We start from the raw sequence: 15791 nt of genomic DNA, 5'->3' as shown, positions 1-15791 counted from the left end.
CTGTCCCCCGACTCACCTTTACCTCAGTTCAGCCTGAATTATCCAGATTGGACAGTAGGATTTTCAGAGACCAGATCAGTAAGTCCACAGTCAATCGCTACAGATTGGGAAGGCACTGACTTGTTTTTGGATAGTCTTTTCGAAGAGAATAGACCATCATCCCCTGAGTCCGTTATGTCGAACTTTGAACTGGAGAGGCTATTCAGTAACAGGGCTTTGTCACCAGAGTCTGTCTCATCTGATTTTGACTTTTCACTGTTGCGTGACTGGTTGGCAGACTTTAGACCATCGTCCCCAGAATCTGTAGCATCAGTAGATTTGCACTCTTTGGATTTGCTCAATGCTTTTGACCATATGAATACTCAACATTGTAACTACTATTTACAGTACTCGGATTACAGACCAATGTCACCTGTTTCAACAGTGTCAGATATTGAGTATTGTCTGGAGGATTTGTTTGATGAAAACAGAGCTGATTCACCGGATTCACTTCCTTCAAGCTTTGAAACCAAATACTCTAACAATATTCTGACCAAATTCCCACTTCTTCCTGCTGCAGCCCATCTTTCATATGCAGATGTTGTGCGGGGTATTACACATAAAGAGAAAACTGAGGGTTTCTCCAATCAGAATGCATTTGAGAAGAATTATGTGTGGTCTTGGATTGCTCATTCAGAGGAAGATGACACGATCCCACTTTTGGATGATTGGGAACCGCAGTTAAGACTGGAGTCTCCCGAGTCAGTTGAATCTCTTAGTGAGTGTAGGCCACTGTCTCCCGACTCACCTTTACCTCAGTTCACGCTGAAATATCCAGATTGGACTGTATGCTTTTCAGAGACCAGATCAATAAGTCCACAGTCAATCACTACAGATTGGGAAGGCACTGACTTGTTTTTGGACAGGCTTTTTGAAGAGACGAGACCATCATCCCCCGAGTCAGTTATGTCTAACTTTGAATGTAGGCCACTGTCCCCCGACTCACCTTTACCTCAGTTCAGCCTGAATTATCCAGATTGGACAGTAGGATTTTCAGAGACCAGATCAGTAAGTCCACAGTCAATCGCTACAGATTGGGAAGGCACTGACTTGTTTTTGGATAGTCTTTTCGAAGAGAATAGACCATCATCCCCTGAGTCCGTTATGTCGAACTTTGAACTGGAGAGGCTATTCAGTAACAGGGCTTTGTCACCAGAGTCTGTCTCATCTGATTTTGACTTTTCACTGTTGCGTGACTGGTTGGCAGACTTTAGACCATCGTCCCCAGAATCTGTAGCATCAGTGGATTTGCACTCTTTGGATTTGCTCAATGCTTTTGACCATATGAATACTCAACATTGTAACTACTATTTACAGTACTCGGATTACAGACCAATGTCACCTGTTTCAACAGTGTCAGATATTGAGTATTGTCTGGAGGATTTGTTTGATGAAAACAGAGCTGATTCACCGGATTCACTTCCTTCAAGCTTTGAAACCAAATACTCTAACAATATTCTGACCAAATTCCCACTTCTTCCTGCTGCAGCCCATCTTTCATATGCAGATGTTGTGCGGGGTATTACACATAAAGAGAAAACTGAGGGTTTCTCCAATCAGAATGCATTTGAGAAGAATTATGTGTGGTCTTGGATTGCTCATTCAGAGGAAGAGGACACGATCCCACTTTTGGATGATTGGGAACCGCAGTTAAGACTGGAGTCTCCCGAGTCAGTTGAATCTCTTAGTGAGTGTAGGCCACTGTCTCCCGACTCACCTTTACCTCAGTTCACGCTGAAATATCCAGATTGGACTGTATGCTTTTCAGAGACCAGATCAATAAGTCCACAGTCAATCGCTACAGATTGGGAAGGCACTGACTTGTTTTTGGACAGGCTTTTTGAAGAGACGAGACCATCATCCCCCGAGTCAGTTATGTCTAACTTTGAATGTAGGCCACTGTCCCCCGACTCACCTTTACCTCAGTTCAGCCTGAATTATCCAGATTGGACAGTAGGATTTTCAGAGACCAGATCAGTAAGTCCACAGTCAATCGCTACAGATTGGGAAGGCACTGACTTGTTTTTGGATAGTCTTTTCGAAGAGAATAGACCATCATCCCCTGAGTCCGTTATGTCGAACTTTGAACTGGAGAGGCTATTCAGTAACAGGGCTTTGTCACCAGAGTCTGTCTCATCTGATTTTGACTTTTCACTGTTGCGTGACTGGTTGGCAGACTTTAGACCATCGTCCCCAGAATCTGTAGCATCAGTGGATTTGCACTCTTTGGATTTGCTCAATGCTTTTGACCATATGAATACTCAACATTGTAACTACTATTTACAGTACTCGGATTACAGACCAATGTCACCTGTTTCAACAGTGTCAGATATTGAGTATTGTCTGGAGGATTTGTTTGATGAAAACAGAGCTGATTCACCGGATTCACTTCCTTCAAGCTTTGAAACCAAATACTCTAACAATATTCTGACCAAATTCCCACTTCTTCCTGCTGCAGCCCATCTTTCATATGCAGATGTTGTGCGGGGTATTACACATAAAGAGAAAACTGAGGGTTTCTCCAATCAGAATGCATTTGAGAAGAATTATGTGTGGTCTTGGATTGCTCATTCAGAGGAAGAGGACACGATCCCACTTTTGGATGATTGGGAACCGCATTTAAGACTGGAGTCTCCCGAGTCAGTTGAATCTCTTAGTGAGTGTAGGCCACTGTCTCCCGACTCACCTTTACCTCAGTTCACGCTGAAATATCCAGATTGGACTGTATGCTCTTCAGAGACCAGATCAATAAGTCCACAGTCAATCGCTACAGATTGGGAAGGCACTGACTTGTTTTTGGACAGGCTTTTTGAAGAGACGAGACCATCATCCCCCGAGTCAGTTATGTCTAACTTTGAATGTAGGCCACTGTCCCCCGACTCACCTTTACCTCAGTTCAGCCTGAATTATCCAGATTGGACAGTAGGATTTTCAGAGACCAGATCAGTAAGTCCACAGTCAATCGCTACAGATTGGGAAGGCACTGACTTGTTTTTGGATAGTCTTTTCGAAGAGAATAGACCATCATCCCCTGAGTCCGTTATGTCGAACTTTGAACTGGAGAGGCTATTCAGTAACAGGGCTTTGTCACCAGAGTCTGTCTCATCTGATTTTGACTTTTCACTGTTGCGTGACTGGTTGGCAGACTTTAGACCATCGTCCCCAGAATCTGTAGCATCAGTAGATTTGCACTCTTTGGATTTGCTCAATGCTTTTGACCATATGAATACTCAACATTGTAACTACTATTTACAGTACTCGGATTACAGACCAATGTCACCTGTTTCAACAGTGTCAGATATTGAGTATTGTCTGGAGGATTTGTTTGATGAAAACAGAGCTGATTCACCGGATTCACTTCCTTCAAGCTTTGAAACCAAATACTCTAACAATATTCTGACCAAATTCCCACTTCTTCCTGCTGCAGCCCATCTTTCATATGCAGATGTTGTGCGGGGTATTACACATAAAGAGAAAACTGAGGGTTTCTCCAATCAGAATGCATTTGAGAAGAATTATGTGTGGTCTTGGATTGCTCATTCAGAGGAAGAGGACACGATCCCACTTTTGGATGATTGGGAACCGCAGTTAAGACTGGAGTCTCCCGAGTCAGTTGAATCTCTTAGTGAGTGTAGGCCACTGTCTCCCGACTCACCTTTACCTCAGTTCAGATCTTCTTATATTGAAGCTGAGGTTGACTTGTCAGACATCAGATCGTTAAGTCCACTGTCAACACTATCAGACTGGAACGGAACTGATTTATGTACGGACTGTTACATTGATGAGCAAAGACCATCATCCCCAGAGTCATTCATATTAGAGTTTGAGCCTCATCAAATTTTTACAAACAATACCATTTTGTCAGAGTCCATATATGGTGATTCAGCGCTTTTTCTGTGCAAAAATGTTTTTGAGGATTCAACACATGATTCTTCAGCGTATTCAGCATCTGTTAAATACACTTATCCCACAACAATTCCTGTTGGTACATCATACAGTCAGCAATGTAATTACTATTTACTTTATCCTTCCATTTACACCCCAATAACACCTGTTTCATCAACGACAGATGATGAAGATTTGGGGTTCTGTCATGAGGATCTCTTTGAGGAATGCAGACCACATTCTTCTAAACAAATTCTAATGGACGATTCTAACAATGTTGAAGTAATCATTAATCAATCCTCTTTCCCTTTTGAATCAAACGATTCAACCTCAAAGTCAGGCAAAGGGAATATTTCAACTCCAAATCCCTTGTCTGAAACAAGACCCTTATCTCCCCAGAGACATAAAAATCCTTCTTCACTTCACAATTATTCGGCTACATACTTCGCATCATCCTCACTTGAAATACCAGTCTCACAAGAAAAGAAAATCAAGCATCACTGCAACACTCTCATATCACAGGTGTATGATCCTGTCTATCATGGAAACAGTTCTTGTTGCTCATTTCATAGTATCAAACAAACTTTGACAAGTGCTGTAAAAAGCAGTCCTCAGTAACCATTGAAATTAATTTGTCAAAGCAACAGAACTGACAGAACTGTTTTTTTTTCCAGCCACAGAAAACATGCAAGGTTTACAGCTTAAAATACACCAATGTTTAGTTTTTCCGTGTCAGATTGAAACAAGCCTATGCTTTTTTCCGATTGTTAGATTGTAGAAAGTATTAAAATACACACTCAAATTTCTGTGGTCGATCAGGCCTTTCTGGCAGTTTGCATATTCTTGCTGTGATTTGATTTCATTCTACAATCTAACTGCCATTTCTTTAGATTCATTATGTACGTTTGACTTTTATGCTTTCATATACTGAAATATTAAATCCTGACAAGTTTTTTTTTCCAGTTATTCACCAAAGTACACTTTTTCCAAAATTATATAATGAGCGAATAGCTTGCACCAGAATGCAAAATATAAAGTTGTCTTGTCTCCCTTTTTTAATTTACCACATATTTCATACATGTTACACATATTCTACGTACACCTCATGACACCTTTATTGTTACTGTCAATAGGATTGACCTTCTACCCGGAATAAGGTGTTCTGTAAACTTCAGACAGCACTCCTCTTCAGTGAACATTTCTTTTAGCGATTGGTAATGTTCATATCCTTGCAAGTAGGTGGAATAGAAATAACATTTCTGAGGCTTTCGTACTGTTTTGATGAGCCAAGTAACTCTAACAGTTCTCGCTGTCTGTTTAAAATCTTCCCACCCTTCTGATTTCAAAAGCCTTGTTTTAATAAATCTTCTCTTTTCTAATTAATTGTTATTGAGTAGTGGTTAGTTCAGGATTACGTGACCATTGTAAAGGTGGTTGGAAAACAGCATTTTGACGAATGACCTGGCATCTACGGATCAATATTGCTTTAGCCATTGAATAACTGCCAAAAGATTATTTTACCATCTCAATCTAACAGATTTAGATCCCAAAGAGTTGAACAGCTGAGAAATGTCCCACTGGTCATCTTTTTAAACAACAATGACCTGGACTTTTTGTCTAGATTCGCCAGAGGGCACCACAGGATTGGAACAAAATAATAGTCATCCAGTGTTACACAGGATTGAGTCAAATGCCATTAGGTTCATTTTCAAATGGTTGTCATCATACTGTCTGGCTGGGGAAGTCTTTCCATGACCAAGATCGAGCAAGAAAAGAATTCGCAAAATGGCGAGCATGTGTGTGACCATAAACGGACCCACTCTGAATCACAATTAAAGATGACACAAGCCCAAGATTTGTTTTCCCAAGAACCTGACAAGAAAACGAACAAGAGCTAAAGTTCCTTCTTGTTGGTAAGAAACCAAAAACCCTTGCTTACAAATGAATGCACTGCTGATTTCAAAAATATTGATTCTGGCCATGTAGTGTCCTTTGAGCTTCCACTAATACCAAATAAGGCTTTAATGTTTTGCTCTGGCATGTTTGCATTACAGCACATTGAATAATTTGCTAGTAAAGCAAAACTAATCAAACCTACTTCAACCACTTTAAAATAAAATATATCACTCGAGAAAAATATTTTCACACAAATATAGATGAAAATATCTACAGTATCTTTAATGTTTTAACATATTTTAGTTGTAACATTTTGCCGAGTGCTACTTAGATTTTTGCTCACTGCCCATCAAAGTTTGAACCAAGTGATGTATTTGCCAGAACTAAAGGCATGTAAATTTACCACTTGATATATGTTGCAACGCATCCACTGGCTATGCCCCAGTAGCAAGATATAAGATATGCGTCCATGGAATGGCAAAATTAAATGTGAAGATATTTGATTGCATGTCGATAGTAGGATATGCTTCCTTTTGCCTTTTTACCAGGTTTCCAAGACAGTTTGTCTTTTTTCTTGTTCATAACAGAATTGTTGTTTTGTGAGGTCGGAACTGCAGACTACAGATGCATATGACTGTGGCAAATCATATTATCGTGTGGGTTTTGCTCTTTTATGGGAACCGCAATGCATCTTGACTTTACATCATCATTGACAGTACTTAAAATTATTTTGCCATTTCACATCCAACTTCATCTTACACCAAATAGTTGTTGCATTAATTCATTTGAGCCCTCTCTGCTTTGTAAGCAAATTATGTTGTCTATTATGACATAGAGATATGTAAAATACATCATACAAATCTCAGTATTTATTCTTGTTCTTTTTTGCAATTCTGTTTCAATTTGAAGTCAACTGTAATAAGAATACTGCAATAATCTGATTATTGATGACCTCTACACATGTGGGCTACAAATGAATTTTGTCATTATAAAAAAAAGTCTCCCGTTTAAGGAAACTTTTCCTCGACAAATGCATGTTTTGTTTGTGTGTTTCTTCTATCATCAAAGAAACCATCAACCATATTTGTAATTTTTTCTCCCATTCCATTGTATGATTTCTTTCAGGAATCTACTGCATCTTCCAAGAAAGTTCATTCACAATCTTCAAATGTTGATTTAGAACAGAGTTGTGTCTTTCCAAATGAGACAACAGCCTTGACAAATGATTTGAACATACAATCCTCCGAAAGACTAGAATTATTATTTCCAGGTTCTCGTGACTCAAGTGAGACACAATATGATATTGCAATAACCAAAGAACAAGACTTACCAAGCGATGAATGCAAAAGGTTGTCACTCCCTAAACAAAATAAAGATTCTGACTTAGCAGAATCTAGTTCAGTGGCCCCCGACTCACAATGGGAAACATCTCATGAGAGTACAGATGTTCTCACCAAGATGTCTCCAGGGTCTACACCAACTTCCCCAGAGTCTGGGTCACCTCAGCTCAACCAGCTCCACTTAGATCTGGAGGGAATGAAATTTGACTTAAGACAAGAGATGATGACTCCATCGTCATCAGAAATGACTGACAACGCTGCGGCTGAAGAAAGTGGCAAGTTGAAAGACCTGTCAGTAGATGATCCAGAAAAAAGAGATCCTCCAGAAGACCTCATGTCATCTGTTAAACTGCTTGATGGAGATGACCACACAGATGCAGGAAACACAGAGCCGACGTGTTTCCAGACATCGACAGAAGCTGAGGATGGGGTGGGCTCTGTTGCTATCAGTGTAACAAAAACTTCTGAAACTGCTTTACCATCAAGGTCTGGTATATATGAAGACGGTCCTGTATCTCCCACCAAATTCACTTCAATTTCCACATCTCCCCAAACACTTTGTGAAGATATGGAAACAATTCTGTCCTCAAGTTTTCCGGAGGATATGTTTCAGGATGGTGAAAACACTGGGAATGTGACTGACATGTTTCCTTCAGAAGCTACAGAAAACCTGCTTGGCACACTTTGGGAACATCAGTCCTATCTGTGTCGAGAAGATTGTACAGCTGGCATTGTTCAAACTGAAGAACAGCCCCTTTCATTATTTACTGACTTTACAGATACTATAAAAGAAACTTCAACACAGAGTAACCAAGATCAATATTTGCTGGAACCAAGTTCTGCTGAAACTCATCAGAGTGAAGACTATTCCTCTCAATCTCTATCTGATTTGACTCCAGAGACTGCCACAATTGCGAGACAGTTCAGCTTCAAGGAGGTGATGCAATATCCCTCCTCAAGGAACTCAACATCTTCAGATGAGGATCAGCCAAAGGACAGTGGACAGCTTTCAGTAGAAGCTCTGATCCCAGTAGATCATGAATATTTTCAGTCCAAAACAGTCGTACCCAAACCTGAGTTGACTTCATCAACTTCTGATGAGGAGTACAGCATGAATTCAGCAGCAGTAGTCTCTTCTACCTCGGCTGTCAATATGCACATCCCTCCAAGATACAGCGAGGTGATTAACGATGGTACTGACAGCCCAACCTTTGGCTATTCTGACCTAGAGCCATTCTTCGACTGTCAGCAAGCTGCATCTGATTTCTCAGAGACTGAACCTGAAGAACCTGATGCGAGAGCCAAGTCGAGAGGGATGAAGCCTCTGAATCATTTCGGCCATCTTAGAGGGCCAGAAAACAATGATGTATTATTGTCTTCTGGAAGTGAAGATTATGAAGATGCTACTTTTGTCCATGAGCCTTTTCATCAAGCAGACAGCGAAGAATTACTGCACTACTCGGCATCAGATGAAGAATTCATCCTATGTGAGGCTTCACAACCACCCCCTGTCTGTGAAATTGGCCCCTTTGATGATACTGATAAATCTCTGGCAATGGTAAGATGAGATTTGATAGAAACCTGCAAGTTTTTCCTGGAGCTGAGCTTGACAAAATATTATATTTGCTTCAAAGGGATGACTGCTAACCACATGGCCTCATGAATGGGATTTCAATCTCCTCATTTTGTTTTGATTTCAAAATTAATGACCTCTAACTCAGCATGTCACTTTGCTGCCTGTATCAATCAGTGATGACGTGATCTTACATTTTTCTTTTTCTTCAGCAGTAACATTTTGTTTCTCAAGTAAAAGCATGGACTCTTTTCCAAACGTTTTCTGAAGTTCCAGACTGCCATGTTGTACTTTCCAGTGTGACGTGATCAAGTCGAGCCTTCAGCACATTGAAAGCACAACATTCCACTCTGCCTTTGGCTTGCTTTGCTACAAACACGACGCTCACATATTGTCATTCAATAAATTCTAAATGGAATTGTGTGCTTGGTCAGGACATCAACGCAGAGCTTGGATCAAAGTCAGAAAGTTCAGATGAGGAATTTTTGACCACCAGAATAGTGCGAAGGAGAGTTGTCATTCAGGTATCCGTTTCGGCATGACTGATGGTATTTTAAATTAACATGGGGACTGTATTTTAACTGGGCTGGGTCTTCACTGGTGACGACATTTACTATCTAACAACTTCAGGCTTTAAGGAATTATGTGTATTAACACTCACTCTATAACATGCCTCTTTATGAGCACAGATGGCTGGACCTCATGGGGACTTTTATTCTGTTGTGTGCACTTATTTTTGTTTGACAATATAACCCTCAACATGCAAGTGTGTTTTCCTGTTTCTGTTTATCCCGCATTATAACAATGAATTCAAATCCTGTTTTATGCCTAACGCGTCCTCAATAAATTGAGAAACAAATGTGTGATTTGTTTGTCCTGTTTATCTTTCAGGCTGATGAATTTGCAGACTTCCCGGCTCAGTCAGTGACAGAAGAAAAGTACACAGATGAAAACGGACACATCGTTGTCAAGAAGGTAAACCACCATTGCACCCATGCGAGTATTACACAGCTATACTTGACAAACATGACATAATTATTATTGACAACATTATTGTTCAAATGTATAATGATATTGTCAAATCTATTTGAGATCCATCATCTTTTGTTGACATTTTACCTTTAATCAACTTCTCAATTTGGATGTACAAAAGCATCAACCTTGGCAGAAAATGTACATAATTGTGAAGAAATCAGATTTTCCTCAATTGAAAATGTTTCCATAGAATTTAATCAACAGAGTAGTGAGATTGTTTGCCATGTGATTTTGTTCATTTTAAAGGCATCATAGGTGTTTTTGAATGTTGCTCGTGTGTATTTAAGAAAACCTCACTTTACAGTTGAGTTTGTGCGCCAAACCAGGTATAAGACTCAATGTCTAAATGTGCAGTACCGTTTGCAGATTGAGTCTCCAAATTATGTGAAGAATCCAACATGACAAGAAATGAAAGTAAACTAACCAGGGTAATGATGTCACTGCAGTTTGGCATATTAGAGGACAGGGAATTGAAAATGGAATATTCCGGTGTTGGTCTGTCATCAATCGGATTAAAGCCGACCGTGCAATGGTGAAAATACTTTTTTGACCTTTATGTGACCTCGACCTTGACCTTTGGTAACTATGATAGCTATATATGTGTTGTCTTGAGTTTTACTGTTAAGTCATATAGTCGGAAACATTGTTATAGGCAATATACCCCAAATAAGCTTGTTTTCTACCTTTATTTAGGCAACGACCAGTAAATATCAACAGAATAAATGAATGTTGCTGCATTGTTGCTATACTTCTTAGAAATGGCAGAATTACCTGTTGTAGCTTGTAATCAACAAACTATGTTGGAGGTTATATTTTCCATTACCTGAAGTTTTTTTTGTTTTTTTTTGGTAATATCATCTCACTCAGGTTACCCGCAAGGTTATTCGCAAGTGTGTGTCTGCGGATGGTGTGGAGCATGAAGAGACATCATCAGAAAGAGCTGCTGATGGGACGACAGAAGGAGCCGGGTATTCCAAGGTGGTGAAGCGGACTGTCGTAAAGAGTGTGGGAGACCACACAGAGGTGTGTGAAAAAAATATTAAACACACTCAACATTTGCATTAATAGTAGTTAAAAGTAGTATGGGACGGCCGTGGCTCGGTTGGTACAGCAGGTCAACACCAAACTCCCTTTAGCATTTGAAGTAAAATCAAAGAACCTATTAATTCTATATTCTGTTCTAGATAACGTTTGCTGAATGTGAGGGCTTTTCATCGACGAATCGGGAGATCCCCGATGGTCGTAAGCTCAGTCACTCAGAAAAGACAACAGTGGTGGAGGGTGAGAGGACATCGACACACCAGGGGGATCCATCACTGGCCTCTGACCTCCCATCAGCCCAAGACGACTTTAAACAGGTTTGTTAACTTTGTCAGTGATATTTCCTGACCAAGGCTGACCAGACCTGTCGTGTTAATATATAATATAACTGTATTTGTTGGTTTAAGAAAAATATTCAGGGGCCAATATTTACTAACACCCTGTGGTTCTTTCTACCGTGTAAATTACTCCATTTTATGTATTTCTTTTCTCCTTTTCATGCCACCAGGCACTGAGTTATTTAAATGATTTTAGTGGATCAGAGCTCCCCCCTGTGGTAGAGAAAGAGACTGTCAGCGAGGATGGAACCGTGTTCAGTAGGTGTGTGTAGGCTAGTCGAAAGTGATGTGTGAGCATAACACTACACTCTGTGCTTGGACTTTGTGTTGGAAGCTCAACTTTAAACTTACTGCTATTTATTATCTCCGGATGTTGCTGTTGCATGGCAAGACTAATATTCACTGTACTGAATATCATAGGAAATGAATTGATGCCTCTTAAAGCTTGACAGGTTCTTATTTTGTGACATTTTTTCACATCTAATGATCCATTCACTTATTTAACTGTGAAGAATTAAGCCACAGTGCCCCATGTAATATTTACTGGATTTAGTAACGTCATAGCTGCAACTTTGCATTTTATATGGAGGTAAACTGGAAAGCTGCAGCATGTAAACAATATCCATTAGTGGTCGGCTGTGACATAGTTTGTGGAGCAGGTTATTTCAGAAATCCAAAGGTTGGTTTTTCACTATCCCATCTCACTGCCAATATGTCCTTGAGCAAGACAAATAAAATCTCTGTATAGCATACAATGGCAACAGGCCCTGTTTGTGTATGTGATGGTGTGCAGAGTTTTGTGTGGATAGATGAACAGGGCAGACCATATTAAAGTGTGCTGCATGAGTAAAATCCATTTATTTTCATGCTACAAAAGATTAAAACTCAACAGATGTTTCAGCAAAGAAACATCAAAATGTGATCTATTGAAAGAAGAAAAGTTTTGGGAAATCACATATATAAATAAAGCAAAAACAATTAAACTATTACTTTCCTTTTGCTTGTGTGTAAATAAAATAGAGAGTTATTTCAATCGTGGCCTCTAGTTTGCCTCTAAGAAAGGCTGCAGACCCCCTCTTATTTACCAAAAAGTATTACAGGACTAACACACAACCAGGATGTGCTGTCCTCGTCTTTAATACATTCTTTGCCCTGAAGCCTCTGTGCATGTGATTGCCACTGAATGTTGGATTTACAAAGCATGATTTCAATTTGAGTGGTTTATTTCTCATTAAGTATTTTACAGGTATAACAATGCTATTTGCTTTAATCGGATTTCCACAAGGTCAAATCAGATGTTGTTGTTTTTTTTTGTTATAACATAAAAGCTATCCTTCTTCATTTTCACTCTCTACTCACTTCATCTTCAGGGCCCACGTGCGTAAAGGTCAAACCCAAAGACGAACTGTGGCGATGGGACCTGGACAGCACAAGCAGGTCCTTACAGAGCAAGTGGACAGCTCCAGAAATGGGTCAAAGCCCCATGACCTCCAACAGCACCTCCACCAGCTCTTTCACCGCTACTACAACGAAGGAAGGGATGACAGTGACGTCGAAGACGAGGGGGCGGAATAGAAGATAGATCGAAACTGTCCCTAACTCCTTGGTTCTGCCCACGCTTAAAGTCTCCGCTGATCCTATGCATTAGCCACCCACAATCCCAATGTGCACCACAGCACTTCAGAGCCACCACAGTCTTCCCATTCAAGTCCTCATAAACAGTCTTTTGTTCCCAGTTTGGAAGTTTTTCACTGACTGTTATTGTGCAGTCAGTGGTTTTCTTTTCATTGTTCCAATGTTGTTTTGCCTTTTTTGTGACCAAAGAAAGCTCTCAGTTGTTTTTCCTGTTTCATTTTACTTTCCATGTCAGAGTTGTCTGATATTATTTATCTTGATCCTGTGGTAGAGCAAACAAAATATTACATTAAAAAAAAAAAAATCACTCAAGAATAGCATTCACATCAATTAACACTCGAACCTCCTGAAGGTAAATTGCATTTTACCGACAAAATACTGGTATTGCGCTTATAGGTGCTTGGAAAGAAAGACAATATTTCACATTGCACTGCCTCTCACAAAGTAAAGTTTCTCAGATGTCTGGAAAACTTTCTCACTCACTCTACTAGCTGCTCTGCTTTTTTGATTCAGGTGTTCAAGGTATCACAAACAGAAAAACCAGACTGTATTGACACTGAACTTAACTGCTGCTGTTGTGTTTCGTGTAGACTGCGTGTAATCTGTCTTTGGGAATTATATATTACCTATAATATAAACATTGCTGACATCTGTAGCCTAGGAATTAATATTCACTCATGTGAAGTAGAACAGGCATGACTAATCAACATCTGTCAGTTTTATCCTCGCTTTGACCGCTTTGTCTGTCGATTATCGTTCTGTCTTTCTTACTCTCCTGTGTGTGTCTGTCTTCTTTTCTTTGATTGATGTTTTCTTTGTTTGTTCTCCATCAATTGTTGATTTGGGGTGTGTGTGTGTGTGTGTGTGTGTGTGTGTGTGTGTGTGTGTGTGTGTGTGTGTGTGTGTGTGTGTGTGTGTGTGTGTGTGTGTGTGTGTGTGTGTGTGTGTGCATTTATCAATGCATGTGTAGTTTATAATTATGTCATGATTATTGTTACGTTTTGGACTTGTTTTTTATATTTAAGTTTATTTTTTGAACTTTTTTTTTGGAGGAGGGTGGGCGGAGTTGCTTCACGTGTCGGTGTTGGCCTATTTAGTGTTTAATTTATTTCTGAGTGCTTCAGAATTTGTCACTAGGGAACAAAATCTCCATCACTGCTCTAGCGACAGGCTTCTGATATGACGTTTGTGGTGAGGTGATCAGGCGTGTAATGGTTTTATTTATTGTATAGCTAGATTATTTTATCTTTTCAGTCAGAAAGGTGAGCCCATGTATTGGCGGTTGTGTGACCAGTTAGTGACCGAATGAGTTTGTGTGTGACGCAAAAGACTGTGTGCCAGTTTCTGTCCACACAGAAAAGAAATTATTATTTTACACTCAATGCATTTGCACTCCTGAATGTCAGGAGGGACCACCTCCATGCTTCCTGTGCACAGGACTCGAGGTACAGCATATCTTAGCCACAGAAAGGCAGGTGACGGATACAAGACAGTGACACACACACGTGCAGTGAGGCAGGCTGAGGGCTTAAAATGATGATTATCCACAGCTACGGATCGCAACTGTATGTATCGCCAACATGTACTGTATTTATTTCACTATCACTCTTTACTTTTGTGTTTTAGAAATATGTAAAATGCAAATTAGTGAAAGTTCACTGTGACAGATATGCTTCTAATTAATAAAAATACAAAAATCAGCATCCCCTTTTCTGTGATGATGCCAGTTATATACATATACGATGCATATATAAATATCTATAAGGGCATGTGTTACTGTATCAAAGTTCAAAAAGAGAAAATACAAAAATGGCTGCAGTGCATCTATGGCTGATAGAGAATAAAAAACTACAAACATACAGTATCCCAACTTGTTTCATTTCGTGATTTTATCTTTACTTTGCACACAACCATGCTCTTATGAATTTAAAACCACGTTTTAACGCACACTGTTTGATTAATAAACGACCTGGTCTGACAGCTGGAGGTAAGAGAAACAGACCCTGTACTGAACCTTGTACGAATCCTTGCACCAATTTCCATACAAAACTTTCTTTTTTCGAAACACACTATTAAAATATGAACGGTGAGATCATTTAATGTAATAATTATACGTGTTTTATGCAGTTGCACGGTTCTAAGTCTTCAAAAGAGTTTATTATTTTCTAAAGTAGATTAAGGTGCATTGCAAGAATATTAATTATGGCACTCACATAAGATTGGGCGGGATATTCCTCCTCATGGGCAAAGTCCGTGATAAATGAAATAAATTTCTGCTTTATTAAACACAAGAACATAAATGATATTTTGAGGAAAACATTTTTTAAAGCTGTTTTAGCTGTTATTTATGCTGCTCAATGCCACCTCATTGTATGTAGTAATTTATAGTTGACCATGGTTACAGTTGAGTGTGTGTCAGCACAAGTTACGAAATCTTATTTTATTTTATGGGTTTTAAAGTACTGGAGCTGCTCTTCAGTGAAAATGTCTTTTAACAGGTCATTTGTCCTCCACAATGTAGATACTACTAATATCCACAAGATGTCCCCACTGACTTCGAAAATAAATACTAAGAACTGGAAGAAGCACCTAATTTGCTATCTTTGAGATAAATGATACATAATAGATCGTGTTCATTTTTTGGAGGAAAAAAAGGTTTGTTCCATGAAAGGATTGTGACCTGCAGATCTGCACGAGGACGTATAAAACCACTTCATTTTCAGCTCTAAAAAGTGACATGAACTTTGTAGATTATGTTTAAAAATGTTTCTGCTTGTAAATGGGTTGAAAGAAATGTCCATGTTTGTCCATCAGTGATAATTCAGTCTTTGCTTTCAAGTTTTTAATAACGTTGAATAGCTCATTTCAATCTGTTTACCATTGATCGTCATCCATCCATCTCTGGCAAAGTCAGCCTTCGCTTGAAAAGATGTGGAATGTGTACCCAGAATGAAAAAACAAAACAAAACGTGTGCACAGCAAGAACATGCAAACACTGCAGACATGTTT

At 39.4% G+C, this 15791-nt stretch overlaps 1 protein-coding gene across 1 annotated transcript in view; it reads left to right on the top strand.

Annotated features, from left to right (window-relative positions):
• The window catches only part of ank2a (ankyrin 2a, neuronal), a gene marked incomplete at its 5' end in the record, with an annotated part of 90212 nt that extends 75584 nt beyond the window's left edge, over positions 1 to 14628 (top strand). Inside the window, 5 exons of the mRNA XM_080521144.1 lie at positions 9625 to 9708; positions 10636 to 10791; positions 10953 to 11126; positions 11318 to 11409; positions 12518 to 14628. Of these exons, the coding sequence (XP_080377270.1) occupies positions 9625 to 9708; positions 10636 to 10791; positions 10953 to 11126; positions 11318 to 11409; positions 12518 to 12722 (711 nt within the window). The 3' untranslated portion in view covers positions 12723 to 14628. The remainder of the gene's footprint in view (positions 1 to 9624; positions 9709 to 10635; positions 10792 to 10952; positions 11127 to 11317; positions 11410 to 12517) is intronic.
• Positions 14629 to 15791: the final 1163 nt, after the last annotated feature.

Source organism: Blennius ocellaris (assembly GCF_963422515.1).
Source record: "Blennius ocellaris genome assembly, chromosome: 3".
In the NCBI taxonomy this organism is placed as follows: domain Eukaryota; kingdom Metazoa; phylum Chordata; class Actinopteri; order Blenniiformes; family Blenniidae; genus Blennius; species Blennius ocellaris.
This window is presented reverse-complemented; position numbering and strand designations above follow the sequence as displayed.